The sequence below is a fragment of the Pygoscelis adeliae genome, unplaced genomic scaffold, assembly GCF_000699105.1.
Source record: "Pygoscelis adeliae isolate BGI_AS28 unplaced genomic scaffold, ASM69910v1 Scaffold78, whole genome shotgun sequence".
NCBI lineage: Eukaryota > Metazoa > Chordata > Aves > Sphenisciformes > Spheniscidae > Pygoscelis > Pygoscelis adeliae.
The window spans coordinates 2,367,286-2,386,887 of record NW_008825409.1 but is presented as its reverse complement, the minus strand read 5'-3'; the positions used below and the strand labels follow the sequence as shown (position 1 = coordinate 2,386,887).

The 19,602-nt window shown below is 40.4% G+C and overlaps 1 protein-coding gene across 1 annotated transcript in view; it reads left to right on the top strand.

Annotated features, from left to right (window-relative positions):
* The window catches only part of INO80C (INO80 complex subunit C), a 22,059-nt gene extending 6,294 nt beyond the window's left edge, over positions 1 to 15,765 (top strand). The window contains exons 2-5 of the mRNA XM_009330443.1: positions 4,986 to 5,096; positions 7,974 to 8,085; positions 10,216 to 10,283; positions 15,043 to 15,765. Coding sequence (XP_009328718.1) covers positions 5,004 to 5,096; positions 7,974 to 8,085; positions 10,216 to 10,283; positions 15,043 to 15,174 — 405 coding nt within the window. The 5' untranslated portion in view covers positions 4,986 to 5,003 and the 3' untranslated portion in view covers positions 15,175 to 15,765. The remainder of the gene's footprint in view (positions 1 to 4,985; positions 5,097 to 7,973; positions 8,086 to 10,215; positions 10,284 to 15,042) is intronic.
* Positions 15,766 to 19,602: the final 3,837 nt, after the last annotated feature.

Below are 19,602 nucleotides of genomic sequence, written 5' to 3'. Positions count from 1 at the left end.
CGGGGGCGGGGGCGGGGATAGGAATGATGATTCAGACAAGCACTTTCATAATAAGCTAATTCCACCTGGTATTTAGTCCCATCACAGACACCCATCCCAAACCCCACAATGCTGATTCTACCTAGAAATAGCCAAAACAAAGAATTTCACTTCCATGGTCTACAAGCTTTGCTTGTCCTCTCCCTAAATAAAACCAGAGAGATGGAGCAATCTTTGGAAATCATGTGAAAACCAATACATCTGCGGTAGGGAATTTGGAACAGAATATATTGAAAAAATTAATAGATCTACCAAAACCTAAGATTGAAAGTAGTATGTGAATAGGCAGCCTCCCAATGTGTGTTTTCTCCCAGTACAGACAGCATATACAGTAGGGTCCAAATTAGACTCATTCCTGGGGTTTGGCTTTATGCAAAAGAAACCAGTGTTAAGGTAGCAAAGCTTAGCTCAGGTCTCTTCCCCAGACTTGGCTGTTCTTACAACAAACCTCTTAGGACTCCCAAGTGTTTGCTGCAGGTCTTCGCGCTCTCGAATTTTTGCTGTCTCCTAACCAAGTGAAGTCCTCAGCCAGCTTCCTCACTCGGCAGCTGTCACCCAGTCCTAATACGTAACAGGGAGGACAGTGTCCCACCCAGCTGGGATGCACTGAATACTCAATAAATGGTCTTGTGAAAAGAAATGCAAAAAAGAAGCAGCACCCTCACTATTGCTCCCATCTATCCCCGGAGGGATAGAGGTTGCTAACCTGTCACACTGTGGTTGTAGTTAAAATTCAGCTAAAGCACATAAACACAACTTCATGGAGGGAATGAAATTGCACAAATGGTCTTATAAGAAGCCTTTGACCCGCTGTCTACAACTTCTAAAACATGCCATTCCAGTCAAGGTTGGTCTGCACCTGGCTAAGGAGGATACGGGGGGGAGGAGGAGGAGGACAGCAGGAGGTAACATGAGAATTGGTGGCAGCATGTACTTTTGTGGAGGTTAACAGCCAGGGGAAGAGTCAATGGGAAAGGATGAACATAGTTACATAGTTACTGATGGCTTAGCTGCAGTCTTTACTGCAGTGTTTTTATTGTTATTTGGCATAAAACTAGCATAAGCATGTTCCGCTGTACTGAAATCACACCTTCATTTGCCAGTGCAGATGTACCCTGTAAATGTAAAGCCACTCCAAAGTCCTTGTTGTTACAACCTTCAACAGCCTATGGAGGAATACAGACTGCGTAGTGACTATTCTAGCACAAATTCCCTCTGGCCCTAGTTACAGAAACCACCGTTTAAAAGACACAATTTAGTTATAAAGTGCACATTAGAAGCTGCTTCACTGTCTCTCTCCTTGAAGTGTATATTGAGCTCCCCATAAAGGATGTTTACATTACAAGATCAGTTAAAAAGAAGCTTTAAAGAAGCTATCGAGAGTTTCAGCCCATGGTTACACTTTCTTTCTAGCCCTACTGCAAAGCATTTGGGATTATCCTAGGACACCAGGGGTGAGGGCGTTAGCGAAGAGACTGGCTGGATAGAGAAAATGTGCTGTGGACTGGTTGTGAATTTGGCAGGAAGGGGAAGTTACCCCACATGTGACTTTGGGTTACAGCACACATTGAGCAGTACACATTCCCTGGTGACAGGCGCTTCCTCACTGCACTCACAAGACTGCCATCACTTCATAGGACTACAAAGGGGATTTGAATTCATTCCTGTTTGTTTGCCCCAACACATGACAGTGAAGAATGAACTATCTTTCAAGCTAAATGACCAAGCGAACAAGCACATTTGGGAGAGATTTGTTCAACTAATGTTAAAAGTTAAAGATTACCTTTACTGTACAGTAATTGTTCACTGAGGAATCTTCTTTCAGGCTTTAAATAATGTTTTGTATTATCACTGTATTACTCACTTTCAGGAAACATGGGGTTTGCAGTACAGAGGTAGATCCATATTGGTTAAAATTCATTTGGCATCTCCCTCCCCATCTTTAAAAAAACTTTCAAAAAACAAACCTGAAACATTAAATGATGTTTCTTACGCTTTAAATCCTGGCATTTTAAAACATAGGCTGGACAGATTTGTAGATTGTTGAGACACTTTCAGTTTGTGGCTGAAAAAGTGCTGAGGATATCGGCTGAAACTTCTGCAGGCTGCACAGAAAGAGCATTTCAAAGCTCTGTACTTGCCGGAGTTCACTCCTCTGTGCAGTAGCACATTATTCTGGAAGCAGTGCTTCTACTCAACTCTTTAATGTTTTTCCAGAAAGAAAAGCACATTAGCTGAGTACCTCTCTTCCACAGTGCTACTGCTACAAATCAGAGTTTTCATACAAGCAATGCCGAGTGAAGGAACTGGCATGCCTCTACAGTATGTATGTCTTTATCTCAGTTCCCAGCATTTAACTGGGATCATAGTACTCAGTCCTGTTTGCTTCCCAGTCTATCACAGGGCTCTGAAATCATGGTATCAATTGCATACCACTATGGTATGCAAGCTGCTTTACAGTCCTGCACACCAGCCTGCACCCTTCGCCTTGGAGAGGAAACCACTGCTCTGAAATTGTCCATGACGGATCCAGAAGCTCCTGCTGGCATTATGTCTCAGTGGGACTGGAGGATGGCTTGGGTGTCCACATGGCCCAGAAAAGCGGCAGCTGCTGCTCCGGATCCTGCTGCCTCTGCCATCCCTGTGCAAGCGATACTAGCACAAACAAAATTAACATCTGCCCTGTAACGTGAGTTATCCTGACTCAGCAGCACTAATACCTGAAATCCCTTAGGGCTTGGTCCGGAAAAGAAACGACGTGTAGAATTTACATTCAGGAATTGTCCTGCCAGGAACAGTTCCTTGCTTTCCTTCCCAATGCGCCAGCAAGATTAGCACTGAATCCACACAGAAAAACCCACTGAAGACAGTGAGTGTAATATGTAAATGTACCCAGCTACAGAAATTAAGGACTACATGTATAAGGAAGCTTCTTCCCCTTTACTGATAAACCATTTATATTTGCTCCATCTCAAAATACTAGGTACTGTTTTGAGATATTGTTGAAATGCTACTCAAAAACTGTTTCATAAACAACAGAATACTTAGGAGAAGATCACTGAAGGGGCAAAAGTGATAAAGTAATTAATAAAAAACTGTAGGATTGGATTTAAAAGCGACCAAATGGTACCAAATGAAAGGCGAGAATGCTTTGAGGAATAACTGTGAGTGCTGATTCCTCCGCTTACAGAATTTACACTGATAATGAGCAGTATCAGAGATAATTTAATAAAAAATAATCTTGTATCTCAAGCCTTGTCTTTCTCAAGATTGACTTTAATGTTTGCTGCTGAAATCCAAAGTGCTGGAAGCGTGCATGTACAAGAATATAGTTTGAAACCTAGTAACTCATTATATAAAGCCACTTCAGGATTGCTGAAGATATTATTTTCTCTGCTCACTGTCACATAATGCACATGTTTCTAAACACCCATCTGCATTTCTTCTGTTTCTGTGACAGTGGCTGCCTTTTAATGTTGTCCTCAGCAAGGGAAGAATCTACAGACTTCAATGCTGCTTCCACTAATGTTATTATGGTAGTATCCCCTGTACTATGATCTTTTGAAAATAGATCATCTCTATTCATATATTTTAATACGACACTAGAAACGTGACTATTTCAATTGAATGCTTCTTTATACCATACTTTGAATATTTAAGACCTCTCTTTGCTATGTTAAAAACAGGCACTGTTGAATAACTGCTGTATTTCCCCAGAGAAGAGTTCAGCTTGCCTAGTTCCTCATCCTGCAATTACTTATGCATGTAGTTAAGAATACAAACACTTCCCTTGTAATCACATGGAGAAGGATATGCTGAATCATGGCCTTTGCTATATAGTCTCAGCGTCTAGAGGTACTCCCATAATTCACTAATAATAATGATCCTTTTTTCTCCTACTTAAAAGAGCATTGTATCAACACAGAAGGTTTTGCAGTGCACGTTTTCACAGGAAAACATCTTTTTGTTCTAAGTATTATCTGTCTGAAGGTAAAGTAAGAAACATTTTAACCACCCTTTCAGCAAATATTGATTCAGCTTTTAGCCAAGCTTTTTGTTTGTCAAGAAAAAAGAATCAAGGTATGAAATCCTATTGACTGAACTGCTAAACTCAGTGGCAAAATTCTCATTGGCTTCAGTATGGATCAGGATTTCATGAGGAACGTTTATGTATGTAGCATGGGCTAGCTCTGGTAGTGTGGAGGCTTACAGGGCACTTGCAAAATAAAAAAACAACATAGACTCAGCCATGCAGAACTCCCAGAAATTGCATAGACTGCCACACAACTTTTTGAGCTTTCCAATCACACACACCCCTTCTCCAACTAAAAATGTTAGTTGGAGAAGGACTAAATGTCTTCCTGCTAAATAAATAAACCATAAAGAAAAGCCTAGAAAACACCAACTAGTACCAATGTAGATTTTGTGAGGCTTGTATATAAAAATAATATATATAATAAAATCTCTTTTTCCCCTCATTCCTCGCTCAGGCATGATTGAAGCCAAGTATGGAGAATAAACTGATTAATCAATTATTCTTTAGAACCTTGACAAAAAACTTTTTATAAATTTTATATATTCCTGTTAATGCTCTAGTACTGAACATTCTGAAACAAATCCAATGTACACTTCTGCTGTTTCTGGTTTTACATGCCGTCTTGCACTTTATAGAGATGGCTTTCATTAATACTGAAATAAACCCAATGCTGTTTTTACTCAGTAGGCTTTTGGCCACTCTATTCCCCTCCTCCCCTTTATGTGTCAGATGTAAATTTCTTGACAAATATTCTGTTTCATGCTTCCCCACTGCTGGCATGCAACATCCTTAAAGATTCAAAAGAGATAGAAAGGCTAAAAAGGCAACAGGTAGGTAATACAGCAGACGGCTCTGTCTCCGGTTAAACTTGCTCAGAGTAACAAGCAGTAAGATTGTATTTTTTCTTCAGAGTGCAGGTGGAGAAGCCATGAATGAAAACAAATTTCTGAACACAGACTCCAGCACAGGATCAGTGGAAACAACTGTCAAGCCGTTACCATTTAAAGATCCAAACTTCATTGTAAGTATATTATTTTAACAATTTGAAATTCTAAACTCTTCAAATAGAACATTAACTAGGATTCTATTTAACCATATTGCTAATGTAAATATTAAGAAAGTCAGCTTAACAGCCAAATAAAAGGTCGGCAGTTTTAAAGAAATTCACCTCAAGTCCATGCCACACCATGGTCCAAAGTGCACACTATATTATAGCATGAAAATGGCATTGATCCAGAGGCAGAACTATTATATTAAACTCTGGAACAGAGTCAGAAAACCTGCTAGATTAAGGTAAGCGCAGAAGTTTTATAGTGTGGTATCTCACAAACTACCACAGCTAGAGAGGAATAATTTATATCGCTGTGAATGTAGGAATCCCATCTCCCAGTTCCTAGCCAAGGCAGGCTGCAAAACAGTTGAACTAGAAATCAACCAGAGAGTCACTAGCGACTGGCATTTTGCTCCTCTCCCAATCCCTGAAACTCTAATAAACCTGTGGTGTCTGTTCTTCCGGTAATTGCTAGATTTAGAAGCAAACGCTCTGTGAGGTTTAAATTCAGGGAGAAGGTGAAGGAAGACTACAGCTAGTAATGCAGTCACTGCTGGGTTTGTTTTTAATATCTTTTTATCTTGCTGTGCCAGGGCCAACTCATTGGCACACTGTACAAACGCTTTCTAGACAAGCAAACTTCTCAGACTGCTGGTCCTAAGCCAGTACTTAGAAAGAAGGATTTTATCCCAGATTTCATTCTGTATGAATAAGATACAATATCTCACAGCATAAAACCTGAGTAATCGGGCTTCGCACAGCTCACTAAGCACAGGTTTGGCAGAGGGTATAAAATTAATCTCTGACTTGCAAGTTGCTCTATGTCTGCTTTGCAGACAACTTCTGTCACGAGAGGGGCACTCAAACGACTGTATACTTGGCTCACTCTGATCCTCCAGTGAGCACCAGCGTCTTTGAGAAATGGGGCTTATTGGAAAAGCTCCATCTGCACCCAGAGGCATTCCGTATAGCTTCCATATAGGATTTAAACAGCCATGAGGCCTTGTGCTGATCCTTCAGCACGTCTTAGAGGGATGTCGTCATTTCCAAAGAGGCAATACTAATGTCTGCATGCTTGAAATAATAATGAATGTACAGGGCCTTTGGCAACTGCTGCAGAAATAATAAGCAGTTATAATAAAAACATGAAATTGTCCTCCCCGATACAGTAACTAATTTGAGAAAAAATGTATTGAGTTTTAACTAGCTTTTTGTTGGTATGAACTGCTAGTAACAATGTGGTTGACTTTTCGCATCCTTCCAGCCTAATTTACCTTAAAAGGAAGAAAATAAATCAATTAATGTCTATCTCTCATAAATATGCCCAAGTTTGAACCATCAGCTTACTGCAGAGGATAGACTTAAAAGCAGAGAAGAAGGAAGAAATTACCTTTTTCTAAACTTCCTGAATGGAATTTGCATCTGTTGGCGATGGGGAAGGGGAAGATGACCTTCTGACAATTGTGTAGAGCAATGAATAGCTCCACCTGTCCTAGCTCCAGCTTTCCCTGAACTTCAGTAGTGCGGAGGTAGCTTGGTTCATTTGCGCTTGGTAGTCATTGCCTTTTGATTGTAGGTATGTGAGGTGATACTCAGCCCCATTCCTAGAAGGCATAAGTTCATATAAACCCAATTGTTGCTTTTGAGAAACCAGATTACTGAAAAAAAAATCATTATGCAATGATTTTGGGGAAAATTCATGTAATGAATTTGAATTAGTACTGTGGTAGTACGTCTATTTTCATCTCATATTCCAGCAGTCTCTATTTTACAGTGATCTTTAGATTACTAAGATGTTACACTCAGAGCAAACATTTCCATGTACTTTCTATATTGGATACCCGTTGCCAAAACCCAATACTATCATCAGCTCATGAGCATCTTTTCTGAATATATCTTACTTCTATGGAAAAAAAAACTTTCTCATTGAATCCCTCCTATCATTCTCAGCAATTTAACAGTCTAATTTATAAACCAATCACAGCAGAAGTGTGTTTGCAGAACTTTTCTGAGTTTTGATGGGACTGATGTGGCAGGTAGTAATTATTAACAGAAATAACAACTCCCCAGTTGTAAGAACATTTTATTTTCTGAAGTAAAGCTGTAAATCTGTGTCCTTTGATCATTTAGAAGTAGTACAGTATGTTGTGCAGCTTCTGTCTCTGGAGGGACATAAATAAATTACTCTGTAGCAGTCACATTTGATAACTGATACTACCATTATAGTACCTGTGGCAAGCCTTCCATTAGTGTACCTTTCAAAATGCAAAATTGTCTTGGCAGCCAACATTCTATTTATTACTCTTTTTCTATTCTTCTGTCTTCTATCCTTTGAAAGAAAAATAAAATTTCCAGAAAGTTTCTCATAGTATTCATTACATTTCGCAAGATCAGTTACGTTTTCTACAGTTACGGATAATTTACAAGAGCTAGAGCTGCACCTGTAATATGCCATAAAAAGGAGAGAGAAAATTTAGCTGTGTAATCACAATTTTCAACACAACTTCGTAGTAATAAGTTCTAATACAATGGGAAGTACACACAGAATCCTGTAATCTCAGGCTAAACCTAACCACATTGATTTTCTATTTCCATGTAAAAAGCAGATTTTCATTTCCTTCAGTTAATCCCAAACATAGTAGTTTTGACACAGTCCAAAAAGCTTTGTTCTTCTTGCAGCCAAGATTAAAGTGTACAGTATATTAGCCTGCTGATGAAGTAAGTGAGGATAACAAATGGTTCATGACAAGATGAGACGTATCAGAAAGACTATGAAATAGAAGTGTCACACTCTGAAGTAGTATTCTTTATTTATTTTTTCTCTAAATACCATATTTTTAATTCTAGCACTCCGGCATTGGTGGAGCAGCAGCTGGCAAGAAGAACAGAACTTGGAAGAACCTAAAACAAATTCTTGCTTCTGAAAGGGCATTGCCATGGCAACTAAATGATCCTAGCTGTAAGCTGCTTAGACGCTTTGCATGTATTTATAAATAATAAAATCCACACAAATACCTTTCTTTAAAACAAACCTAAATTATTTCATCAGCGCATGCAGTATCCTGCTTGAACAGGGTCCAGTAGTACATTTAAGACTAGTCCAATCACACTCACCAACCCTAAGTGGAAAGTAGGGGGAAGCAAATAATTTGGAGTATTGTGAGAAAGTTCAAATACATTTGGGGATAGAGTTTAATAAAGGAAATGTATTTATCTGAACCAGGTCAGAAACTCCTTATTCCCATCAGGTTTTTGTCACCTCTTCACTGCTGAGGAGCTGCCTCCTCCTCCGCATACAGCCCAGATGTCTTCTGACAGGTGGCTGCTGCTTGATTAGCTATATTTGAACTATTTTCAAATAGATTCTGCTAAGCCACATACCTGCAGTAGCTTAGACCTCAGCCCAAGCTTCCTATCCAGCTCCTTATCCTAGATTATTGGGAGATTTGAATCCTACATCCCCTATTCAGCTCAGCAGAGCTGAAACTACACTATTAGCAGTCCTGATTACAGCTAGCTGGTGTTCATCTACAGGAGCAGAGCTACAGCAGTGGTCTTAATCTAGATATACTTCAAGTCTACCTGTAAAGTAGGATACTAGTGAACGTAGCTGGAGACAGAATGTGGTCCTCAGATTTTACCTAAGCAAGTGGAGGCATCTCAGAATTGAGCATACGCATATACTTTTTGTCAGACTTGGTGCTTTATCCAAAAATAGCTTGCCATTTTTTGAAGTGTTTTAGATGCAACTGTTACAGAAAAATGCAGACTACTGTGTGTTCCTGGCTATTGTAACTGACAATCTGCTGATGTTGCTATTTCTATTATGTTCTGTTTGCAACAGTAAATTTACAGGCTGTTTTTTAAGAAGGTGGGGAAAAAAATTCAGTTGCATATTTAAAACCAGCTGTCTGTGGCATTAGTGTCTTTTGAATTATGAGACGATGAGTTAGAAATTTGATATGCATGGAGCGTTTGAATTGATCATAGCATCTGAATGAGGTGCAAGGGAGATCAGGAAGGAGGAAAGAAATGAGTCAGGTACAAGATATTTTTGTAAACATCCAAAATTGGGGATTTAACTACTTAAACATACCAACTGTATGTTAAAAATGTTTATGAACGAGAGTTGCTATCTAAAGGGTACCACAGAACAGCAATTTCCATCATTTAATTTAAACATTCAGACAATTTTCTAGGTCATTGACTGGCCTTAAAGCGGTACATGCTTAAAGATTTAACTGATTTAAAAGATTACTTTGCTTTTCTGGATTATAGTATTTCAGACCTGCAATCCTGAGCAATGTTTCGAGGTATTAACATACACCATGCATATGATAATGACTGTTCTTTGCAAATAACTGACTGCAAGGGAGTTCATTCAGACTTTGAAGAAATCAATACATTTCAAATAGCTCTCTTGCATTTTTCCTTTTGGGGAGGGCAGTTCTGCTTACTGAACCCTTATTTAGAGAGGTGAGCAAAATCAGGCTGTTGTTTACAGTGCTAACAGGCTAAATGTATTCAGAGATAATTCTGCTTCGTATTTCTTTGCCTTAGTGCTGCTAGTTAATAGAGAATTCAGAAAGTAAAGGTGGCATTTTAAAGAAGTACTGTTACCTACAGTTGTGGTTTAACCCGGCAGGCAGCTAAACACCACAGAGCCTCCCCCCCCCCCGACCAAGCCCCAGCCAGGCCCCGAGCAGCGGTCACCCCTCCCCCAGCCAACTCCCCCCAGTTCATATACTGAGCATGACGTCACATGGTATGGAATATCCCTTTGGCCAGTTTGGGTCAGCTGTCCTGGCTGTGCCCCCTCCCAGCTTCTTGTGCACCCCCAGCCTTCTCAGTCGGTAGAGCATGGGAAGCTGGAAAGTCCTTGGCTAGTGTAAGCGCTACCTAGCAACAACTAGAACATCGGTGTGTTACTAACTTCATTCTCATCCTAAATCCAAAACACAGCACTGTACCAGCTACTGGGGAGAAAATTAACTCTATCCCAGCCAAAAGCAGGACACCTATTTACATTTTGGGTTTGTGTTTTACAATATATATAGCACACTGAATTTATCCCTTTGTTTTTCTCTAGATTTTAATATTGATGCTCCTCCTTCCTTTAAGCCTGCCAAGAAATACTCAGACATTTCAGGACTCCCAGTAAGTATTGTATTTTTCTCTTCAAAATTGGCATCTCACTTTCCACAATGAAATAAAGCTGGTGCATGCTTTTGTAAAAGCTGTACTTGCTAAGGTTCCTATTCAGCCTTGCACTTAATAGTTGCCCAGTGATTTAGGACCAAATCCCAAATACTGTCACTACATCACAAAATCCTTTGGATGTTAATAGATGTCAGGACAGATTAAATACCTTGTCCTGCCAGGTGGCTCCTGTCACACCACTCTCCCAGCTGTAGCGTCTGCATTGGTCTCCATCATTTCTGATTCTTTAGATTGTTACAGTGAAAGCTGGTGGCCCACAGTCTCCATGACTCCTAACTTTGCCAAGCTTTAACCACACAGACTGAAACTTTCCATGCTGAGTATTTGCCTGAGGCTGATTTATTTAATTGTATCTTTTAGAGAAAGTTTCAAAAAGATGGCTCAGCGATTTCCAAGAATGAGATTAGGCAAAGTTATATTGATTGGCCCAGGTTAAAAAAAAAAAAAAAATCTTATCATTACTCTCAAACTTTCCATCAAACAAATCAGCCTGAGACAGACATTTGGCATGGACTTTTGAGAATTTCAAATACCCCCATGCTTCAGACCTGGAACTTGGAGTTTGGCAGATGTATAGCCTGTGTGTCACAGATGGGCTCTTCTACATGGTTTTGTTAAAGAAAAAAGAAAAAGAAAAGGAAAAAAAAATCCCTACATTTGACATAGACACAGTTTGCACACGCTCCAAAAAATCTCAGTAGTTACAATTTGGCACCTGAATTCCCCAAAGATTCTGTTGGCACAAAACAGGAGTAAAGTCATTGAATTCTGCCCAACAAAAATTTTGTATCTGCTGCTGACACTGTTCCTATGTGACATGAATAATTTTACTTAAAACAAAACAGGTGTTAGTAACAGCACATCTTTTCACTTTTCACCTTCAGCCCCCAGTGATTTATTTTGCAGAAGCCTATGCATTTATTACAATTGAAATGAATGGGAATGTTGTATTTTGGACTATAAAAAGGGTTAAGTAATGGTTATGCTAAATAACAACAGTAATGAAAACTTTGTAACATCATATAGATGTTACCTTAGACAGAATTTCTGGGTCCCTTCCCCCAGTTTAATCTGTTTCTCATCCGTAGGGCACTAGTCCACCTCACAGGGTTGATATCACCTTATAGAGATGCCTGTAAATATACACATTTGTTATGTTGATGCAGGTTAACACAGCACCTTGCATTCTGTACACTGAATTAGGTGAAAGTCCCTGTTGGGGAAAAAAAAAAGGGTGAGCACTTAATTAAGGACTGCCTTATAGTGGATACACAGTGCAAGGGATCAAAGAATAGCTATAGCACCAACTGTAATCCTGCACATCCTAACATTTGAGTTCTTGATTTGGCAGCGTATGTTTTCTTGGACTTTATTTTTTAAGTAACACATTTAAATAAGGCACCTAGGAGGTGGCATGTTTCCAGCCTGTGCCTTTGAGCATGATTTAGAAATGGAGTGGGCTGGTCGGATCGAGGCTGGTAACTCTTGGTGTTCAAGAGGGAATGGGAAAGCAACATCTCCCTCGCAGATGACCTGGCAGACAGCAAATGGCAGAGGCTGCTCACAAATCCAGGGAAAATAGTTCCCTCCAGCCAGGCAGAGTTGCAGTCTTGTACTCATAAGAGTATTGTTTTGATATAATAGCAACTTGTTTTCAGACAAGGAGCAGGGGTCAGTTGAATAAGGAACTTTGCGTAAGTACCCCTACTCTATATAAAGATGCAGTGGATGGAGGAATGGGGGATAGGTGGACATGTAAAATAATAAGGAGTAGATTTCACCAAAATAGCAAAAATCCATATTGGGTCACTTAATGGTGTTTATCTGTTTCCTATCCTCTCCCCTTAGAGTTGCTTTGCAAGTGTTAGTAGCATTCACACCAGGTGTTATTAGCGTTGCAGCAACATCTCTGACCTGTGAGGGGCTTATGTGGGGCAGACAGCATAAGGGCGTAAGTCCCTTTCACTGCCCCCTCTCCAAGGAACCAAATAATGCTTTCCGGCACTGGCCTTTGATGGATTTCAAAACTAGTCAGTCATTGCACCTATGCGAGATGATGATGCAGGTTATAGGTGTGAGTGAAGACTGTGTCCCTACCAGCTAAGTGTCAGTTTAGCCATAGGAAATAAGAGTCTTCCTCTCAGTTCCTCAGTTTTTCTTTACCAGCTCCTCCTTTCCGTCGGTGATTTATGTACTTTAACTATTCTAGCTCAGTATAAATACTCTCCTTTCTATATTAGTCCATTCAGTGCTGCTTTTGTTTCCTTTTTTTGTCTTTCCACTTTCTTTTTTTTTTCCCCTTAATTTTCCGTCCTTTAATTGCATCGTGAGTCAAGTTTCCTATTTTACCTGGCCTGCAAGGTTTCTCCAGACTATGATAAAAATATCGTGTTTAAAAAAAATCTTTTTTATTAAGATAACTGAGACAGTGTGTCCTTTAATTTGCTAAGCCAGAAATGTTTCATAAGAAGCACTAAATTTATTTTCAAGATCATTTCCTAGTAGGAGGATATGTGGGGTGATAGAATATTTTAGAAATATAGTATAAGAAAAATGTCCCTGTATTTTCTGTGTAAAATCTGAAAGCATTTGTGTAAGAATATATTTTCTATGGGAATGCTGGATTCCCCATGGGGAAAAAAAAAAGTAAAATAAATTCCTTAGCATTACCCATTTAGGGAAGAATTAAATGGTCTAGCAGGTGCAAAAAAAGAGAAGTGTATTAAAACAATCTCATCAGTATACCTGCAGTTATATTAAATGCCACAATTAAATTCTACTGATCCTCTCCTCTTTCTGTGTGTAACACAAATGGAATTAAATTTACCAGTGGTCTAAGCAGAGCAGCCAATTTATATTTGTAGGGCAGTCTAGAATTCAAAAGCTATTATCTAGTATATTGACACTGCAAAATAAAACTTTATTTCCAAACTTGCAAGATGAGTATTTAGGTATTTTAACATGCAAAACAAAGTAATTTATTGTAAAGCAGATTAAAAAAAGGCCAAACTTTCAAATGTTTATATTCCTCTTCCTTTTCTGAAAATGGATCCGTCTTGTTACTATAGAAACAGATTGAGATAACTAATTTATTGTATTTGAAGAGCATGTGTCTGTGGCCTTTGACTTTAGTTTCTAAACATGACGAGTTTTTTCTTTGCAAAATCCCCTTACTTTACTTTTCTAATCTGTTTTAATTATTGCTTAATTAGTGGTAGAGTTTGTTTTCAGACTGAAGTCATGGCATAAATGATTAGTTACCATACATTAGTGTGCGCAAACAGTACAGCCCAGTATCAGAATGGTGAAGAACTGCCATAATATTTTTAACCTAGATTGGTGCGCAACACAGATTGCAGATATTGCTTGGCTAGTTTATTACAGAATCATGCACATTTGAAAAGCAGTCTACTTGGTTAGCTTTTTCTTAGATACGTGAGGCCAGTTTTAAAGTGTGGAATAAAAATAAATTTATACCTGCTGTAACCATGAAGTTACCACCAGGGATAATTCACTCCTAATGTCCTAACTTTGCCATTTGTTTGAAAATTAATTGATGGTTTGACTGTTAGCTGACTACGTTTAATTAACCTTGTAGCATTTCTTTCTAAAGAAACAGGCTACAAATAACACTAAATTTTCTGCGAAGTCTTATTCAGGCCAGACGATTAACTGGATTGTTACCGTGGTCAACAGATCCTTTCCAACATAAAAATGGTGGAGGGCTCTGCACTTCAGCAGTGTGGATGGGGGGAATGCTCCAGCTCTTCCTGGCCTTTTCTTTTTTAGGAGCAATGTCTTAAGGGATCTCAGCTGCCTGTGCCTTGCAGCCTGCCACCGTCTCCTGTTAAAGAAGGGTACAGAAGACACTTTCAGAGCCTTGGCAGGCGCTCGGTAATTCAGTGCTGAACGGGCGGTGATTGTCCTGGAGGCTGAAGGTGCAGAGGCGATACTCTGAAGCCTGCCTTCTTCCGACCCAGCCTCCCTGCTGCCCCCGAGCTCATCTGAGCTCAAGGTTTCTGTAGGAACAGGGAAGGGGAGAGGGGATGGAAACTGGCGCCGCTCCCAGGCGCCCAGGGTCCAAATACAGCAGAGGATACAAGCGTAGCTCAGGGTTAGCTGGCCAGGCTGCTACCCTGAAAGCAGGCGTCTGTAGCAAAGCACAATGCTGAGTTCAAATTTCTTATCAGTTCAGTCACAGAACCATAAGCTGAGACACCCTCGCTTTAACAACCACTTTAAAGTAAATTAAAAGCTAAGTTGTATGCAGGAAGAGAAACTCAGTCCAAAGCTATCAGAGCACCCATAATTCAGCCTCTTTGTGGGTAATTTATTGGCAGCAGCCTGACTCTTTGGAGAGCTGCCTTGTGAGAGGCTGCACAAGGCACAGAGTTGCTAGGGTGAGTTTAGAGAGTTGAGGAATTTCTTTTGCTCTGTGTTTCGTATGAAACTATTTCAGCCCTCTGTTATGTTTAATGCATTTCTAATGTGATTTTATAGGGGTCTGTTAACTTCTCATAAGTTCTGACATGAGGAGAAAGAAAAAAGTACAAACTTTTGGTCACATGGTAGAACAGCAGTGCTGTTACTGGGAAAAGAAATTCACTATTTTGTGGTCTTGTAATTAGACGCTTTTTTTAGTATTCTGTTTTGAGATGTTCTTTGAATAGTGTCTCTGCCATTGTTTCTTTTTCAGGCAAATTACACAGATCCGCAGAGCAAGCTGAGATTTAGTACTATTGAAGAATTTGCCTATATTCGGATGCTCCCTTCAGATGTGGTTACAGGATACCTGGCTCTAAGGAAAGCAACAAGTATTGTTTCCTGAAGAGACCGAATATTGTTGTATATCGCTTGTGAACAGTGCTAATTTTGAGAATCATGATGGAAACTGACTGCGAGACTGAGGTTCCTTAAAACTATCCATGGATATTTACATCTGGAAGTAGTTGATGATACATGGAGTTGAAGAACATATGGATTTAATTTTGATAAATGCTGATATTTGTTAGTTTGCCAATTTGTAAGCAATTTGGTTTGGTGAACAGAATAACTTAGACCTTAAGGATACCTATCTGCACCATAATGTCTGAGTTACGTTAATTTCTGTAGAGATGGGATTTCATGTCCACCCTGTATATTTTATGTACTGCTCTGGCTCAGAAGGAACAGTCATTTGAATTAAGGAAAAGGTACCAAGGCATCCCAACTTCTAAACCTGCCTTGCCAGATGCGCTTGCCACTTGGCTGTGAAGAAGTTTGTCCCATCTGTAAAATGAAGCTGAAATACCTAGCAAGTGCTGCTATTGTGATGACTGTTTATGGTACTGAGCACTGTGGAAACGAACAGCTTCACACAAATATTTGCACTGAAGAACTGTCAGCATGAATAAAGTTGGACTCAAACTTGTTTTTAAAATATCCTAATGAATATGCGTAACAGAATCAAATCAAATCAAATCAAATCACCGGGTAAAACTCTTAATTGTGACACTTTGTAGTTTTTGAGTGCTTCATTTCACAACCTGATTATTCTTCTACCTTTTCTAGTTAGTACAATATTAGTACCAATTAGTACAAAAAAGTACTAATTTCCCAGACTTCTTACAAATGATGCTAAAAAATCAGGAATTCCACTGTCCAGTGGCGTTCTGACACCCAGATGGTCTTCAGCAAGGTGAGACCTCCTACGTCAGGACACTGACCTTTGCACCATGAGGTACTAGAAGAATAACTTAGAGCAACTGAATGTTGTCACCCTTTAGAGGAAGGAGACTGAAGGAGAGTTTGGACTCTTACTGGGGGGGCGCTGACAAGCATATGCCAACATCAGAATGACCATGATTTCCCGAAACTAGGTCTAGGGGCAAGGGGGCAGGGGGTTTTCTGCCCATTCTTTCTTTTTGTCCTCTTTCTTATGCTGATTTGTTGTCTTCTCACTTCTGCATCTTTGTCCCGGCCTTAGGCTCTTGTCAAGTTTTAATCTGGAGTCCAAGTTCAGGCTCAGCCATTCCTAGCCTCCAACCACGTGGCCTTCATGCCCCTGCTCCACCAACTGCCCTGTACCTGTGGCACATACCTCCCTTAGCTCTCTGAGCCAGTGGGTGTTAGCCAGAAAGGCGGCTAGGTGGGTTACCACTTGCTGTGGGAATACTCTCTTCCCGTGTGCAAAACTGCCAAGTGGAACACTTGTCCCATAGCTTGTTAGTCCTGGATTGTCCAGGTCGCTAAGGAGGTGAGACACTGATCACGGGACAGCAGTCCTGTCTCACCCCAGCTCCATCATGGACATTGGCATCTTGGGTGTGCAAGACACCTCTTTTCTCTGAGTGTACAAGCAGCAGGCAGTGGTGACTAGTTAACGTCTAAGCTGCGTCTTGAATGCACATTTCTATAGACATGATAATTATTAGAACAGATTTTTTTCTCATTGAAAGAATAAATATGTAGAGTGTTACCTATGCTAGTTTAGTTTCAACTCCAAAACAGGAAAAGCAATAATGGGACACATTGTTTAATGAACATCTGTGGGACTCATTCCTCAGTTTTTGTGATCTGATATTTACTAAACCAAAGTAATTTAAAAAGTCTTTGACATGCTTACAATAGATCCTTCAAAGCCCTGGATACCAGATAATGCTACAACTGTATCACAGAACAAAAAAGAATAAGACAGGGTATCTCTCTTCATGCCAGTAAGCATCCAAGCCACATTCTCTTTGCATCTGAGTTTTAGAATGGATATTTTTAACTTATTTTACAAACTAAAGATGTGTTATAAGATAAGCCTAACATTGATATGAAAACACATAGAACTGCTGTAAGATCATTTATGCTTTAAATAAGCAGACAGCAGCTCAGAAAATTGTATTTCACCAGCTTGTTCTCTCCTACAAACATTTTTAACATTCTTTGGGATGACTGTTTAGGAACCCAGGCTCCCTCACCATCAGAAGCGCTCCACGCACTCCTGCGCTGTATATTAAGATGTTGCTTCTCAGCTAATTTCTACCGCACCATGTTTATGATTCCATTTTCAAAACCTGTGTCCTACTGAATCAATCGACATCAGAAAATTGAATACAGCTTAGATTTGGCAAAAACGTTAGTGACTCTTCTCTCAATGTTTTCTGTCCATATGATGGCTGCTAGAATCCCTTTTCTTTCCCTGTTTTTTCCTTTGCTGGCTACTGGCCCTTTTTTCTTAGTCGGTAGTACCTCACTTTTACTCATTAGGCTGTGCAGTAGTCAAGCCAAGAGAGATGAGTCAGCCACCAGCACCATTCAGCCTTGCATTGATTGACAACAGTTTACTATGTGGAACAATGAAAATGAATTTGTTTTAGCAGGAAGCCGAGGACAGAAAAGATCTAGCAGCCAGCATGTACGATGTCGTCAGTCCAACTAGGTTCTTTTTGCGAACAGCATCTGGACCTGCTCCTCTCTTCAATGCCTTCTGTGAGAGAACTGAGCAATACCTACCTTGCTGCATGGAAGAGAAAATATGGCTTAAGCGAAGAGTTGGTCTGTGCCATGGAGTAGTTTTAAAGTTTGTTTTATTGCCAGCTTTAGAAGAAGTGAAAATTGAGGAGTACATTTATATTTAAAAGTACTTATGGGATGTTATCTAGATAAACATAAATTTATGTTTATGCAAAGAGGACAAAAGAAAGGCATTTGAAAAGAGAAGCAGTGACAAATACCATTTCAGACTTGGGGAGAATGTATTTTGACTAATAGTACTGCCGTATCTGTAAAGCAGAAAGCCAGCAGTCAGGGTAAGGACTAATTTGTTCAAGTACAACCGTTACTGTGAAGTATCGCCTGAATGCGTTACTTAATACAGACCATGGATGGCTTCAGCCTCACATGCATTTGCATCAATACGTTCCCCTGTCATCCCCCTCCATTACCCCTGTAACAGCTTGCAGCACGCCAGTTGCTAAGCTCCCCCAGAAATCCCACTGACATTAATGGGAAGTGAGCTTGTCCAGCAACTCGCAAGGTGCAGTCCAACTGGCAAAGCTTTACCCTTAGTCTTTTTCGTGGGTGGAAAGCATATTTTCCTTGCCTTATCTGTCCTATCCCTCAGAAAGAATGAGGATGTTCACCAGAGGCCAAGCTGTTTTCCTGTGCGGCTACCTGCCCCAAACACTGCCGGTCCAGCAAACACTGGAGGCGGGGGGTTCGCCTCCAGTTTACTGTGGGGTTTTCTGTTGTTTTGTGGGTTTTTTTTTTTTTAAGACTGCAATAGCTTGTATTTACCCCATGCTTTGGGTGGATCTACTTGCTCTCTAGGCCTGGGCAAAGCAGGCAACTGCCTCTGCAGCAGTCGGGCCCAGGGCAGCAAAACTGAACTACTACATACTAGTACGGCCAAAGCCCTGGTGCTGCAAGGACGCTGTGCTGCAGCTGGGGCGGGGGCTGGGGCGCGTGGGGCTGTAGGGCTGCGGGGCCAGCTGCTCCCGAGGGAAGGGGTGTGCTGGGGGCGATGAGAGGAGTGAAGGTCTCAACAGCTGCAGCTGCTGCCTCCGCCTTCCCATTCTCTCCAGTGGATGGGAGAGCAGGATGCTGGAGCTCCAGGGCTCTTGCCTTGATTTTTCACCGCTGGTTTGTACAGCAGGTCTGTACAAAGTCTCTTCGCTGCACCTGTACTAGGAACGACCTCGGCCCCATGTCCTGGAAAGCAGCAAAATTCAATTCAGACAGGCCTTGGGCCGGCTCATTTCAGAGCCCCTGCACTTCACTGTCCTGTATTTCCCGGCTTCCTCCCATCATAGCGTTCTGGATCCCTATGGAGTTGCTATATACGGGCTTCCATGGAGGACAGGAGTAGCAGGCACACGCAGGGAGATGTGCCTTGATCTCCTTTGGTAGAGGCCTGTAAGTGTCAAACCCCACCAAAGCACAAGGAAATTAAGGTAAGCAAAAGGGAGGGCTTTTTACTGGTGAAGAATATCAAAGTAAAAATTAACTAGTATAAGGTTAAAAAGGTTTTGTAAGTCCACTCTGTTAAGAAAAAAGCTCAAACTCCCTGCATGATTACAATCTTTTTCCTGAAGGGCTAAGTAATTTTTAGTAAATTCATAAACAATAATTTATTACTAGAAAACTTACCAATGGGTTTTCAGGCCTCTTACAATCTCTAACAATATACGTCTTTTACATACTCGAGACAAAATAGCACATCATAGTTTTTCTTTCTGAATCACTTCAGGGAAGACGACTTTCACAGACCTGATGTCAGGTTCTGGGA